Source organism: Lactuca virosa, chromosome 3 (assembly GCF_052849685.1).
Source record: "Lactuca virosa cultivar CGN04683 chromosome 3, Lactuca_virosa_CGN04683_v6, whole genome shotgun sequence".
NCBI classification, from domain to species: domain Eukaryota; kingdom Viridiplantae; phylum Streptophyta; class Magnoliopsida; order Asterales; family Asteraceae; genus Lactuca; species Lactuca virosa.
The window spans coordinates 189,305,715-189,321,711 of record NC_136428.1 but is presented as its reverse complement, the minus strand read 5'-3'; the positions used below and the strand labels follow the sequence as shown (position 1 = coordinate 189,321,711).

General features: G+C 37.4%; 1 protein-coding gene across 1 annotated transcript; it reads left to right on the top strand.

The window, feature by feature from the left end:
• The first annotated feature begins 8,923 nt into the window (after positions 1 to 8,923).
• Positions 8,924 to 11,049, top strand: LOC145166872 (transcription factor GTE7-like). Its single transcript, XM_079085927.1, has 3 exons — positions 8,924 to 10,481; positions 10,560 to 10,692; positions 10,766 to 11,049. Exons 1-3 carry the CDS (start codon positions 9,165 to 9,167, stop codon positions 10,786 to 10,788), a joined length of 1,473 nt encoding a protein of 490 aa, XP_078942053.1. The 5' UTR covers positions 8,924 to 9,164; the 3' UTR covers positions 10,789 to 11,049.
• The last annotated feature ends 4,948 nt before the right edge of the window (positions 11,050 to 15,997 follow it).

Genomic DNA, 15,997 nt, shown 5'->3' with positions numbered 1-15,997 from the left:
ATCACGCCTTCGCCTTCCCGCGATCATTAGAAATACCTGAAACAATAATTGATAAATGTAAACTCGAAGGCTTAGTGAGTTACCCCCAAAATAGCAACGCCATATAGATATAACCATATCATATAAACAAACAGCATGCATAATGAGCCTTCAGCCTGACTGGATCGCCTCGCAGGCCTTCAGTCTATCTAGACCGCTCACCGCGCCTTCGGCACGTCTGGACCGCCTCTCAGGGCCTTCAACCTATCCGGACCGCTCATCGGGCCTTCGGTCTGACTAATATGCCCTCCCGTGACTGTAGTCTATCCAGTCCGCCCAAGGTATGTTGGCCTTCAGCACAAAGCAGGACCACCTCAACCCAACCCCAATCAAACAATCATGTGCACATAAATATCATACACTGGCATATATAACAGTCAAACCGATCTAACAGATCACTAATCATAACAACAACCTATAACCATGATACAGACCTAACCAGTCACTAACATAGCATCATCCTATATACCAGGATACCGACCTAACCAGGTCACTAAGCATGTCACCATCCTAACTACCAGGATGTAAATCAATAAGCATATCATGCAATAACCCGAATACAAATCCGAAAAGGGTCAGCATTGGTGCCTAAGACCATGTTGATATAGTGAGGAGAACTCACCTCGAACGGCAAATAAATCCCACAATTGCTGCAGCTGCTAGGAACCGGCTTCCACGACTGAACCAATAACCAAACCATTCTTTAATAGTTGCCCATGACAAAACCACCAAGTACTACTCCCATAAAGGGTCCAACTAACCAAGCCCACAATTTGCTCAAGCCCATTGGGCCCAAACAAGGCCCAACTCCATTGTGCCCACTAAGGCCCAATTCACCATCCATGGCCCATTAGGGCAAGCCTAGCAAGGCAAGCCCAACTAGAAGTCCATTACTCTAAAATCCTTAGTCCATTATGAGCCCAAAACAAAGGATAAGTCCAAGACCAAACTAGCCAACATTCAAAGAGTCCAAAACTTGCACAGGAGTTTCTCACGTCGTGAGCACCTTATGCTCACGTCGTGAGGTCGCGAATTTGGCCCAGAAGCTTTCTTTAATACGTTCTCATGTCGTCAGGCTTCATTCCTTACGTCGTGTGTTCAAATCTGTCCAAAAATGAGCATTAAGCTCCTAATCCATTAAGCCTTAACATGGGACAGTGTAGGGGGTCTTCCTTGACCTAAAGGTCAATAAAAATCAAATCTTTTTAGTCACACATGTCCAATACATGACTTAAATACTAGTTAGGTCAAAAAATGGGTATAAACATCAAAATTCAAACTTGGAGCCCATAACTTGCACCAAAATCCAGATCTAAGGGTTCTAGCATAGCAAATGACTTAATGGTCCATAAAGTTGCTAACTTTATGGACCTCATGCATGATACTTCAAGATCCCATGCAAAGAAGGTAACCATAACCTAGATCTAGCAAGATTAGAAGAGAAAGGTAGGATCTTTGAGACTTACAGAGGCTTATGAACTCAGAAGTGCCACTAGAAGGAGCTTATCTCGTCCAAATGAACCTCCAAAAGAGCTTATTCTTCTTCTTATTATTATTATTATTATTATTATTATTATTATTATTATTATTATTATTATTATTATTATTATTATTCTTCAAGGAAATCAACCACTATAGCACACCAATACCACCAACAATGGCTCAAGGGCTCAAGAAAGTCTAATCTCGGGTTTTTTAGTGACTTGGGAGTGAAAGAGGCTGAGGAGAAACAACCCTAATCATCCCGCACCTTTAAATACCCGAAAATTAGGGTTTTGGTGCCTCAGGTGCGTCAAGAGTCGTGAGCACTTCATGCTCACGTCGTGAGCCTTAAATGAGCTTGGTCAACAAGTCAACGATCACTCGCCCGAACCACTCCAACTTTAAAACGGCCATAACTTCTTCGTTTCAACTATGTTTTTGATGTTCTTTATATCCACGGAAAGGTGGCGAGAAGCTCTACACATCTATCAACTTTTCCTTACCTCAAAACCTTCCGAACGAAAATCCAAAATTCATAAAGAGCTCGAAATGCCACTTTACCGATTTACCCCTTGGCTCCAAGACACAACCCAAACTCCCATATCACTTCAATTATATTATTTGTACCTAAATGGGTCTAGAACTCTCTTTTCCAAAGGCCCTAAGCCTTATGATAACCTATCTCCAGGCCACAATCCCGAATTAGGAAAGCGATTCGGAACAGGGCGTTACAGAACTTGTGGTGTTACCCAAGACTTTTGTCAAGGTTTATAACCTAAACAGGTTATCCTAATAAGGGAATTCCCACGTATGATCTTATGATTAAGGATCCTCATCCTTAAGGATCCTCATCATTAAGGATCCTCATCGGTAAGGATCCTCATCAGTAAGAATCTTATCATCAGAAGTCAACAACGATCCTAAGTTATTTCCTAAGTTGAGATTTATCCTCAGTAAATTCTAAGATTAAAGAACTTATGAAGCTTAATGAAAAACTCGAAGACAATCAGGTTCCATCTTTCCTTGTTCTTAACTTTGAAATTTTTTAAGTAAAATTAAGGATCTTAAAGTTTTTAGGATCCTAAACCAATTGCTGATTTATAAACTTTCATCACTACATAGTCATTTACTATTTTGAATTGATATCTTTAAAGAAGTTTTAAAGCACTTAGATTTACAAAAATTAGTTGTTAACAAATTATTTTATACTTGTTTTATTATAAAAAAACATATGTTCAGATCCTAAAGTAAAATTCTAAGGTTTATAACATTATCATGTTAGGAGCTTCCCTAGTATTATTTAAGTTGGGATTTTCCCCAGTATATCTCCTGTTGGGATTCTCCCCAGTACATCTGAAGTTGGGATCTTCCCCAGTTATTATCTTAAATTGGGATCTTCCCCAGTATTACTGAAGTTGGATTTTCCCCAGCATACCTTCAGTTGGGATCTTCCCCGGTACGTCTAAAGTTGGGATTTTCCCCAGTTATTATCTAAAGTTGGGATAATCCCCGGTAATTCTTAAGTTGGGATTCTCCCCAGTATAACTATACATTGTGACCTTCCCCAGTGAATTCCTATGTGGAATCTTTCCCAATATTACCTAAGTTGGGATTTTCCCCAGCGACAGTTAAGTATTAATTTTCCCTAGTAATTTGCTAAAGTTTATAACACTGACGCGTTATCTCATGTTGGGATTTTCCCCATAAAATATCAAATGTTTATAACATTCTCATGTTATCATACAGTTTGGATTTTTCCCAATATTTTACTAAGATTGGGTCACTCCCCTGAATATATGCAAGACTTGTAGCATTGCCATGTTACAAACAATAGTAGTTTTCTCAGTTGAATTTACCTCCAAATGATTTCTAAGACGGAATCCTCCCCAGTTCACTAAGTAGAAGCTAAACAAGGATCTTCCATGATGAAATCCCAAAACAAGAATCCTCCTGATATAAGCTTCAAGATCACGTGGAGCTAAAAGACTTACAATACAAAACTTCTGCTAAGTCAAAAGTCTTCAGAAGGTCAAAGTTAAACCTAAGGGTCATCAGGTTCTATCTATCCTTATTTCCTAAAGTTTATCCTTATAAAAAGATAATCAAAAGCTCATCCTTTTTAACTAAGGATCCTAACGGTTTCAAAGTCCTTGGCAGATGATTAACTATCCTAGATTATTAGGATCCCAAGAATTTTTGTAAAACCTGAACTCTTTAGGATCCTAATTGTCTAAGGATCCTCAAGAAAACCTATTTTGATTCTGTAACCAAATCAATCATGCAAGAAAAGAGATAGACCAAAGCATCAGTATTAAAAAGGGTTACCTTCCAACCCAACAAAAAAGAAAATATTGTTTACAGAACAAAATTTTAAAATTGTTTTTAAATTTATCAAACTTAATTCAAGGTTTTATCACCCCCAACTGGGATATACTCTATCTCTTTCTTCTCTTCTATACAGGATCATGACCAACATTTACAAGCTCACCAGTCAACTTAGCAAGGGTTTCATGCCAATCATTCTAGGATCATGCATTCTCCACATCCTTTGCCAGCTTGATCTTTACCTCTCAGTTGACCTCAACAACACTGCTATTAACCTCAGGAATCAACTCCTCGATCTCCAGCGCATGCTCCACCCGATCAAGCTTAACCTTTAGATCTTCGGTGGATCAAGAAACATGATCAAACAACCTGTAAAAGATCACGATTGCCAGAAAGAGAGCAGCTTCCTCAGCGCCTCGTCCACCCCAAGGCTCTCAGCAGACTTCCTCTTTTGGGATCCTGGAGTATTGACGGTCACATTTATCGAGGTTCTCTCCGGAGGAAGAGAAGATGATTTCTTCTCCTTCTTCACCACAAGTTGGCCACCAGACATGGCAGAGTCGATATCAACAAGGGTGAACCAAGCACTAGAGTGTATAGCCTTGGATCCTAAACATAACAAAGGAACTCAATAAGTTCAAGATCCTTCATGAAAAATAAAAAAATAGACAAATAAAGGAACTTTACCTTTCGACGTGGTGGCAATAGCAGATTTACCTTTCAAACCTAACGGATCTTTCAGTCTCAGGCAAAGCAAGGAAACTCCTAATCTTCTCCTTGGTATCTTCAGCAGCAGGGACAGGATCCTCCAACTTGAAAGCTACATCAAAACAAATAAAACAAGGAAGTGTGAATTTTACATCATCAACGAAATAAAATAAAATCCTACCTTTTCTAACCCGATTTCTTGGCAGGAGATCACCGACGAGATGGATTCACGTTTCATAAAGAACTATTTCTCTTTCAAAGAACCTTCATTTTGTTTTGATTTCAAAATAAGATGTTATGTATTTTTTTTTACTCTGAGCAGGAAAGGACAAGACCCAAAAGTTTGGAAATCACAAACATGGGCCAACTTAGCTAAATCCCATGTCTAGATCCTTAGATTGATTCAATCGATCAACCTAAAGTAGGATCCTCCAGATCATGAGCATAGTTTGGATGGGACCAACCTAAGTAAGAGAGACGAAGTCAGGTTGGGTCTTAGCATCAAAAGGCTTGAAAATAACATCAGAAGGAAAAGTTCTGATTGACTTCAAGGACTCAATGTCGTCATCACCAAAAGAACAGGTCTCTTCATAAGACAGGATCCTCTATTCGATGAAGTCCTGGTCGAAAAATCAAGGATGCTCGTGCGAGAATGGAGTGTCTCTTTACCCATAATCAACAAACAAGAAAAATAAGAATAAAGGAGAAAGAAATTTAACTTCAAAACAATGAGAGAAAAGTGATTTGACAACATAATCATATCTTTTGAACGGATACAATTCTATCCGTTAGAGTTTGAATTTCGAACCCTTTATTTCCAATTAATTAAATTATACACTTTAAATACCTGAAATCAATTTAAATATTTTGCAGGTATAATTTGGGGGCATTTGTTGGGCCAGGATCCTCACAATTTTTAGGATCCTCAAAAATCCAGGATCCTCAGCTACCTCAGGATCTCGGCTATTACCGTTATTATTTTTATTAATGTTTATAACAGTTATATTTTGTTCATAACTAACACGTGTGCAGAAATAGTCAAGGGAAGACCAATTCTCAATGAAGAATCAGTCCAATCAGGCTTAAGACCCGGAAATACCAAGTCAAAGCACGTTTTAAATACCAGTTCACCAGGATCCCGTAAATATCATACATTTAGTTACTTAATCTAGACTATAAATACACCTGTAAAACACACACAACGGGGACAATTATCTGACACCTTACTCATCTAGACTCACTTTATCATTTGTAATCATATTATCAAGCTCATCTCTGTAATTTATGTTCAAATCAATAAGATCATACAAGGCAGGTGATCATTATCACCTCCCAAGGTTTTATGTCGGATATCCTAGCAAGGACCAAGGGCTTTCCTTGTAAACCACTTATGCAATTTTGTTCTAATTTCGTTAATCACTTCACCCTACAACACCACAGCCTCTCATGCAATTTGGTTAATATCCACTTTGTCGATTTTTGACCAAAACAGTTGCCACACTTGCCATGCTACTTTTTTTAATATACAAAATAAATATTTCAAACATGGCATTTTTTAAAAAACTAGAAATTCATTGGAGTTAAAATAAAAACATAGAAATTCAAAAATACAACAAACATACCAAACACACCAAAAAAAATTGAATTTAAAATAAAAACATAGAAACTAAAATTACCAAACCCATATAGACCTAAATGACATTTTCATCGAAAAATTGACCTTCTAAATCGTAGACCGGTTCCGCGTTAAGATCAACGTGGTCGACGTTCCAAATATGTTCTGTTAAGTCCCTACGAAAAACATGACGCGTCTCAACATCAAGAACTATTTCCCTCCTTGACATTTACTCCGCGCTTCCAACCTCAAAAGCTTGTGTCGGTGGAACGATCTCGTTTTTGTTATACTCACATATTGCATTTCATTCGTCTTCGAGAATCATATATGCAATATGATACAAGTATACATCACCTCGCTCATTTTCTTCTCCTCCTCCATATAAGGCGCAAGATATTTAAGAATATGCCAATGTTTTTTCAAAGCTCCAAATGCTCGTTCAACATCCTTTCTCGCCTTCTCTTGAGCTCTCTTAAACTTCAACCTTTTGCAATCATTTGGAAAAGATAATGACTTCACAAAACAAGCACGCTCCGAATAGAACCCATCCACAAGATAATACCCGTTCCTATACGATGTTCCAACTACTTGAAAGGATGAGTCGGGCACAGTTCCGTTATACATGTCGTCAAGTAACAGAGACATGTTAAGAACATTAATGTCATTGAGAGAGCTAGCTGACCTAAAGAATGCATGCCATATCCACATATCATGTGAGGCCACCATTTCAAGTATAACGGTTGGATAACCATGATCACTTCAGGTGTATTGCCCTTTATAGGCATTCGGGTAACAACCCCATGCCCAGTGGAGGCAATCTAAGCTTCCTAACATTCCAGGAAAGTCGAGCACATTTGAGTGATGAGCATATAATTGTAGGATGTCACTACAAGTAGGTTTGTGCATATATCGTGGACCATATAATCTCATGACATACTTGCAAAATTTGTGAAGGCTAGTTCATGCAGTACGTCCGGACATCCTAAGGTTCTCCTCTAGTGCATCGGGGAAAGTGACATACACTAATTGACGAAGTGCAGCAGTGCATTTTTGTATAGAAGTAAAACCAACTGTACCTCTAGCATCTCGACGTTGTTGAAAAAATGGACACGCTGCCATGATGTTGTTGACGATACGCAAAAACAAAGATTTATGCATACGGAACCGGCGTTAAAAATAATATCCTATAAACGTGGCGTCATCCACAAAGTAATCTTGCATGAGTCGTTCATTAGCCGCCTCACGAAATCTTTGTATGTACCTTCTCTTCCTCCGACGTGCATTCTCCGCATTTTCTTGTTGTAGTTGCTTGATCATCTGTTTCGCCTCCCGAATAACCTCTATGGTCGTTTCAAGCAAGGCATCAAACATGACCGATGAAGATGGCAAAAACGATATTTTGAGAGAGTGGATATGAGTTGTAAATTGATTTTGATGAGTTAAAATAGTTAAGGGTTGTAGTATTTATAGGAGGGTTTAAAAAAAAACAAAAATAAATAAATAAATAAACGGAAGTAGCCGTTGCAGCCACCCCATTGGTCCACTCAACATAGCTAAACTCAACATTTACTCACCGAGATACCGAGCCGGGGTCGGCCCGGTGTGCGCCGAACTCGCTGAGCTCTTTGCCGAGCCCATACCGTCTAGCCTTAAAGCTAATTCAAAACTTGCGTTCATCTTCATTGATTTGGGGTTTGTATGAATCATCATCACCCTTCAATTTGTAAAAGAGATGAAGGCGAAGGTTGTGTAATGGGGAGTAGGGGTGAGCAAAAACCGCATCGCAACTAAAATTAACCGAATAAACCGCAACCGATAAACCGCAATAAAAACCGATGGTGAGGTTTTCTGTTTTTTAAAAACCGCAAATTTGCAGTGCGGTGCAATTATTAGTTTTTAAAAACCGCAAAAAACCGCACCTTACCACATATATTATATAATTTTTTATATTAATTATTAATATATTAAATATTAAAAATAAGATAAGATTTATTTATTAATACATATTAAATATTAATATATTAATTATTAATAATTATTAATATATTATATAATTTATTTATTGTTAATTACTAGTGATTTGATGTTTTTAAGATACTAGTCTTTTGTGATTTAAATTAATTGTCTTATACCTTATGATTTTTTATTATTACAAATAGTATGTTTGAACTCTTAAAATCGTTTGAACTTTAAACTGCGGTTAAAAACCTCAAAAAATAACCGTACCAAATCGATGCGATTAATAACCGAAACACAAAAAAACAAAATCGCACCAAACAGTTCTGAAAATAGATTAACCACATTTGCGGTTAGTGGTGAGCTTTTGGCCAATAACCGTACCGAACCGCACCGCGCTCACCCGTAACGGGAGGTGTAAACCCATGTTGAAGTACATTACTTTATTTCATATCAATGTCCTGAATGTAGAAAAATCTTATATCTTATATATGTATATATTTTTACACAAAACTAAATCACGATTAGATACAATACAAATACAACTATTTTTATTCAAATATAATATAATTATCAATATTTTTACAACGAAATTACAAAAAGGAATGACTTGATCACAACGTCCACGTGTCAACTCTAAACGATCGAAGGGCTCCGTAACAAATTCTTGTTCCCATCAGTTGTGGGGTAGCTCATCAAACGAGATCACAGCCGTTGAAACAAAAATCGACGGTTGACAGCCTGCCCCAACAATAATCCGGGCAGATTCTTTGCCCTATAAAATTGACACCATACCAACCACACATTCTCACTCGCCCCTTTCTAGCGTGAGGAAGAAGAGGGCCCCTTCAAATCCAAAACCCTCGCCTCTTCCCGTCACCCTCACCGGTTAATTCTCTCCGGCGACTACTCCTCCGTTCTCCGCCTCATGGCTTCGCGCCATTTTTTTGCAGGAGATTAGTTGCCAGAATGTAGAAATGTCGTTCTGATTCGACGAGCTCCCTTTTTTCTTTCCATTTTCGTCGTCATTGTGGTTTCTATGGCGTCTGCGATTTTATCAAGCAGAAATGAACGAAACTCGGGTGATTTTATGAGTAAATTTACTGACAATAGTCATCTAGCTTTCTCCAGATTACAGAATATCACTTGCCCTAGTCCTCACTCTAACCCTAACCCTAATTCTAGCCGTTTCTTTAGCAGAAATGTCCATTGGAAAAATCAGGAGCAAATGCGGTCTTCTGGTCCGTCTGGAGCGGTGTTTATCGGTTCGTCGACCAATTCCGTACCGGCGTACTCTCATGGATACAGGTACATTACCTATCGTCTTGGTTCGTACACTAGATTAGAGCTTAAAGAGTTGAAGAAAAAGTTAGTTCTGGATCTGGAACGGGTGAGGAACCTCAAACATTGGATCTGTTCGACGCCGATACCCAAAAGGCATTATCAACCACCGCCGCTGGGGTTACCGCCCGCTCCGGAAGTTGATTTGACGGTGAAAGAACGGCCAAAGAATGCAGTCGGTCAGAAACGTGCGAAACCGTCTTCTTCAGCCAGGGATACGAAGAAGCATTGTGGTGCTCGTGTGAAGAACAATACGCAGAGGAGTAAGCTCGTGATGAAGAAATGTGGGCAAATTTTAGCTAAGCTGATGAAGCACAAGCACGGGTGGGTTTTCAACACTCCAGTTGACGCGGCTGCTTTGAAGCTAAGTGATTATCATAAAATCATCAACAAACCGATGGATCTTGGAACTATCAAGTCGAAGCTTACTAAAAACGAATACGAATCTCCTCTCGCATTTGCTACCGACGTCAGATTAACCTTCCAAAATGCCATGCTCTACAATGGCAAGGGCTCCGAAGTTTTCGCAATGGCAGAGCTTCTTCTTTCGCTGTTTGACGAAATGTTCGATCCAAATCATCATTCAACGAAGCAAAACCGTTCTACCAAACTACCCATGGAACAAAAACCAATTTCAAAACCATCTCTTCCAATTGAAAAAGAGAAACCAGTATCCAATGTGAGAAAATCAAACCCTGTACCTCCTCAACTCGCACTACATCCAGGTAATACATCGATTGATAACATCAGAAAGCAAAAGAAGCCGGAGATGACAGAACAGGAGAAATCAGAGCTAGCAGCAGAGTTAAACAATCTACAACTGGATCCTGAAGGCATGGATCAGTTAATGGCAATCGTTAAGAAAAGGGGTTCCAAATTAGAACAAGATGGAAGTGAAATCGAGCTTGATTTTGGTTTGCTTGATGATGACACGCTATGGGAGCTGCATAAGTTCGTTGGTATCTCCTGTAAGGAGACAATCACTAACATGGGTTCTTCTGTACAGATTAACAATGTAAGTATTCCATCATCTGTCATTTAATTTACTCGATACTTCTTCTCTTAAACCTCTCTGATGAACATTGGATATCAGTCTCCAGATATAGAAGAGGAGATTGATATAGGAGAAGAGATCCCATTAACCAATTTCCCATTTCTTGAAATCGAAAAAGATGGTTTAACAGTTAGTAGTAGCAGCAATTCAAGCAGTGATTCGTCATCTAGTGGTATGAAATATGATCATATGAAAAAACTTTTGAATTGTTGATCATGAATTGATGATTTGAAATGTGATTGCAGATTCAGATGGTTGTTCCGGTTAAAGTGGAAATGAAGATTTTTGGGGGTTTTGAAAAGTGAAAGGAGAGAAATTCTAACTGTTTTTTTGGAGGTGTAGAGAAGGTTATATGTAAAGGAATTAACATGATATGATATTTTGATATGATATGAAGAAAGAAGTTTTAGTTAGAAGAAGTTGAAGTAGTAGTAATAGGAGGAATGTAATTGAGATGGGGGATGAATGGATGTGTAAATACTGAAAAGTATGTTCTAAAAAGTAAATGAGAATGAGAACGTTTTATGGATGGATGGATGTTTCTAACTTGAAATGAATGAATGAATGTATGAGGAATCAATAAAATTTGATAATTGAGACTAAGGAGATTTTGAAAATGGAGTTTCTTCGTTCAAAAATGGCAATGATTAGTTGATCATACATGTGTAATCCATAAACTTAATAAATGAAAAAAAACAAGCAAATTGATTAACAAGTGGTGGCCATAATTGTTATTATTATTAGTATTTTTTTTACATTTGTTTCATCTATAAATGTGGCTAAAATGGTTTCAAAAAGGGCATTCATTCTTCCACGACTTATTTTTATTCGTCCACATAATTTTATTGTTAATTGACAAAATTGCCCCTGATGACTTCATCTAAAAACTTTGTAAGCGTGATGCCCTTGTATCTGCAACTCAAAGATCCAAAACCCTACCTAGGTTAAAAGATCATTGCTGACGGTGATCTTACAACTTGAAGAGGATGAAGAACATCTAAAACTCTCACGACCAAAGATTAAGATGAAGGTTTGTAGGAAAGGTATATGAGCAACATTGGCTCTCTTTTCCCCTTTGCGACCCAAAAGACCACCCATATCTCATCGTTATTCATCCTTGTTCCATTGAAAAAGGCGATGACGATGAAGACGATGATGAAGATCGTCGACGATGCACACAAACAAACCCGGGAGAGCCCCTTCGCCGGAGATTTCGCCTTCAACCCTTGTGTTTTATCTATTTTGTGTTTTTGTTGTAGTGGTGGTGTTCAGAGATTTCGTCGGAGGTGATTAACATAGATTTCTAGATATTTCTAATGGTGGTGTTGGTCTGAGATTTTCACCAAACAACCTTGTACTCCATAAACCGATAAACACCATTAATGACATCACTTGCAGGTGTAAGGGGAGTTAAATCGAAGAACTGATTACAAAACAATAAAAAAAAAACTTTTCACTGTCAACAATTTTCAAAGGGTTGTTTTTCAAAGTTTTCAAATTGATTAATGTATTTCTTGCAAGCAAACCAAAAACCAAAAGACGGGAAGAAGGGTGTGTCTCCGGCATACCCAAGAAGGAAGAAAGATCCCCCTGTGTTTGGAAATAAATGTTTGAGTTTCTCTCTCTTCTGTAAATCTAACAAGGGGCATAGTTGTCAATTAAATTTAAAATTCAATGGATACATAAAAAAAAAGACGTGGAAAAATCAGCACCCTTTCAAAAACATGATTATTAAACCCGATGATTTTTTTTTCCTTTTTAAATTATCCAGGAACAATATAATTTTGAAAGAAAAAAAATTTAAAGAATGAAAGAATTACTTCTTACTTAGCCTATATTTAGTAGCGGGAGCAGCTTTACTCAAAATTATTCTAAAATAAAAACCACTCCATTAATTAAAAATTACATAAAAAAAAGATTCATTAAATTAAGCAAAATTAAAAATTAAAAAAATTAGAAAACAACAAATAACCATAAGTTAGAAAACATAATTAGTATCTGAATTAAAAAAAAACAAAATACGTCACTTGAAATCTCCGTCTTACATCACCGTCATCGTCATTTTCATCAACGTCATTCTCATCATCGTCATCAGAATTCTCGCTCTCGACGAACATATCTGAATCCTCATCTGACTCGTCAAACAAATCATCGTGCCAATACTCTGTTGGCGGCTGAATATGAGCCCTGTAAACGTGGTCCACCAAATCAGCACGACGGGCGTGATGAATGTTGTGATTGTATACTCCTCTTCTATTTGCCCTATACTCTTGGGTACCAACGACTATTCCTTCGACATTTGGCAAAACTTCGTTTTCGTTGTATCAACATATCGCTCTTCCTTCATCTTCAAGAATCATATAATACAATATGATGCACGCATACATTACGTGTTGCAACCTTCTCACTTCATATGACTGTGCGCCGACTGCTAGTACTTGCCAATGCCTCTTGAGTACACCAAATGTTCGCTCCACGTCCTTCCTACCTGACTCTTTCGCCTCTTTAAACTTTTTTATTCTTTCGTCATCCGGGTATGTAAATGATTTAACAAAAACATATAAGGGAGGATATATACCGTCAGTAGGATAGTACCCACGCTTATATGCTATCCCATTTGCTTGAAAAGGTACATCGTGCGACTTTCCAAGGTGGATATCGTTGAATACCGGCGACTGGTATAGAACATTGATGTCGTTGTTTGCACCAGCTGGACCAAACAATGCATGCCATTTCCAAATATCATGTGATGTAATTGCTTCTAGAATGATCGTCAGCTCTCAGTGGTTGTCTCGCATATACTGGCCACGTCATGCATTGGGGCATAATGACCAAGCCTAATGCATGCAATCAATACTACCTAGCATTCCTGGGAACCCATGCTCGCCTTAATGCACCCTGTACAATTGGTGGATATCGTTGATAGTTGGTTTGCATAAATATCGTTGTCCGTAAACCAAAGTATTACTTTGCAGAACTTGTACACACACTCTCGTACAGTACGCTCGGACATCCTAAAATACTCGTCCCATTTGTCTGCGCCTATGCCGTATGCTAACTGACGAATTGCAGTCGTGCATTTTTGAATTGGAGAGAAACCTTTTTTGCGTCTCCTATCCAGCTTCCATTTAAAATATGGAAAACGACCTTCCAAATTGCCAACAATACGTAAGAATAGCTCATTCCTCATCCGGAACCGCCCTCGAAACTTTTCAACGTACACAACATTTGGAACTTAAAGATTGATTCTGCAATGGAAGAAGGAAGTAGGAAGATCCATTGTCAGGGCTAATATGACACGATAGGAACATCCATCGACATGTATATCGTTGATTTTGAAAGCCATGTGCAAAAAATAAAATTTGACATTAAATATGACTTCTTTTATATATAAGAAAAATTCATTCATACGATAAATCGATAAATGTTATCCTTGAACTGACTTTTCAAACCCTTACATCTTTCAGGGCTCGCTTCTCTCATCTCTAGTTTTTGTTTTCTGTAAGTAACATGCCGGGAAAGCAGCTGCATGGCAGATGCCGTACACTTGAGTGGAAAAGGAACATTTGCTTGAATTCCTTGCCTCACCCTGAGATTAGAGGGAAGGGGGATAAGATGGCTGCGCTCCAGCTCACTTAAGAATGAGAGATCTTGGTCACTGCATCGGAGCTTAGTCTGTCCAAACTAGTAGAAGGCTTAGGTTCTTATTTGATCCAATAAAGTCATAATACCTTTTGAAAGAGCCACCTACTGACCTGGTGTTGACGAACAAGTTCCGGAAGCATGCGAACAAGACTTGCTTCCTCTCCCTAACAGTCGAGCTCGTTCTTTCCTCTCAAGGAGCAAAAAAACAAGGAAATCAGATTCTCTTCTCGGGTAAGCGATGCTCTCTTTCGCATAAGCCCTCTAATAAAATTTCTGCATGTTAAGACAGCACACTAGTACATTTTCACATCTTCTCGATCGGCGAATAATTCTTCTTAGGGAAGCATCTTCCCCGATCCCTCGTCACTTTCTTATCATTGCAACGTTTTGATCTTGAAAATGAGTATTATTTTAAAGTATGGTTATTATTTGTCAATCATGATTACAAAAAAGTTTGATGAAAATGATGTCTAGGGTTTTATCAAAAGCTGCAATGGAAGAAGGAAGTAGCAAGATCCATTGTTGCGGCTAATATGAATGGTAGGAACATCCATCGACAGGGCCTGTGCAAAAAATAAATAAATAAAAAATTGAACCTTAAATATGACTCTTTTATAATGGGGTGGACGCAAGATTTCATAGTAGGAGTGTCACGGGAAAGTCAGGGGTTGCATGATAGTAGAATTTTTTTTTTTTGAAAATTTTCGGAAAATTTTACACTGTGTTCGGAAAAGTCAGGGGTTACCATGTTCCCTATAGTAAATCGGCCAGTGGTTTTATATATAAGCAAAATTCATTCATATTACGATAAATCGATAATGTTATAAAAACAATCAAGACAAAAGGGATGATAATACGATGTATAATCAACATTTTTGGAAACAAAGTTGGTCACCAACTCCTTATAATCAATATTCTCCAATATATCATTCTGAACAGATCATTGTCAACATGTGATTCTTAAATTTTTTTAGGGTTTTTATTTATTTATAGATAAACCTATCACCAGGCCACTTTGAGACATTCTTAATTTCTCACCTCCACCCCCACTCCCCCCTACATATTTCACTACACTGATCGATATTTAGGAGGCATAGTTTCTGAAAATTATATATGATATAACATTTACAACAATATAAAAGTCATAAACATTGTTGTGATCAACTAAGCAGACGCTACAAAACAAGAACAAGATTACAAACAATAGAGAAGACTTAATCATATGTAAAATTGGGTCTCCTTCACGACGTATGACCTATTCGGTCCGACCGCACTCTAAAAAACGACCATGTCTATCGAAAAACTATAGAAAATATAAATAAAAAACAAAGATCAATTTTTTGTCATCAGAGTTTACAATAAATAAAAAACTCTATAGTTTTAAATTTCGTTTTTTATTCTACAAACTTTGAAATATATATATATATATATATATATATATATATATATATATATATATATATATATATATATATATATATTGTAGATTACAAATATTTAGTCTATCTTTTCTTATGCCGATGAATGATAAGGTCCGTATACTACAAACATTTTACTCAACAAAAACAAACATTAACTAAGTATAATAGTTATTTGATAAATTATCATTTATTAACCATGTTTTTATAGCGCTATTATAATATCATTATATTAGTTGTCAATCATACGTTAGTAGTCGGCAAAATGACAGTAACATTTTTTTTTTTTTTTGGAATAAAATCCCAATTGTATCAACAGAATTCACAGTTAATATTCTAATCAGCCACAAGAATACACGATACATCGAATAAATTTCCATCGCATTTGAAACTGGTTTTTCCATTCATGTGGTA

What these genes read in the sequence shown, in the direction of transcription:
- LOC145166872 (XM_079085927.1), top strand. Translation starts at nt 9,165, where the DNA reads ATGGCGTCTGCGATTTTATCAAGCAGAAATGAACGAAACTCGGGTGAT. An exon ending in CTTCTGTACAGATTAACAAT is followed by an intron (nt 10,482 to 10,559) that starts GTAAGTATTCCA and finishes ATTGGATATCAG; the next exon opens with TCTCCAGATATAGAAGAGGA. An exon ending in CAGTGATTCGTCATCTAGTG is followed by an intron (nt 10,693 to 10,765) that starts GTATGAAATATG and finishes ATGTGATTGCAG; the next exon opens with ATTCAGATGGTTGTTCCGGT.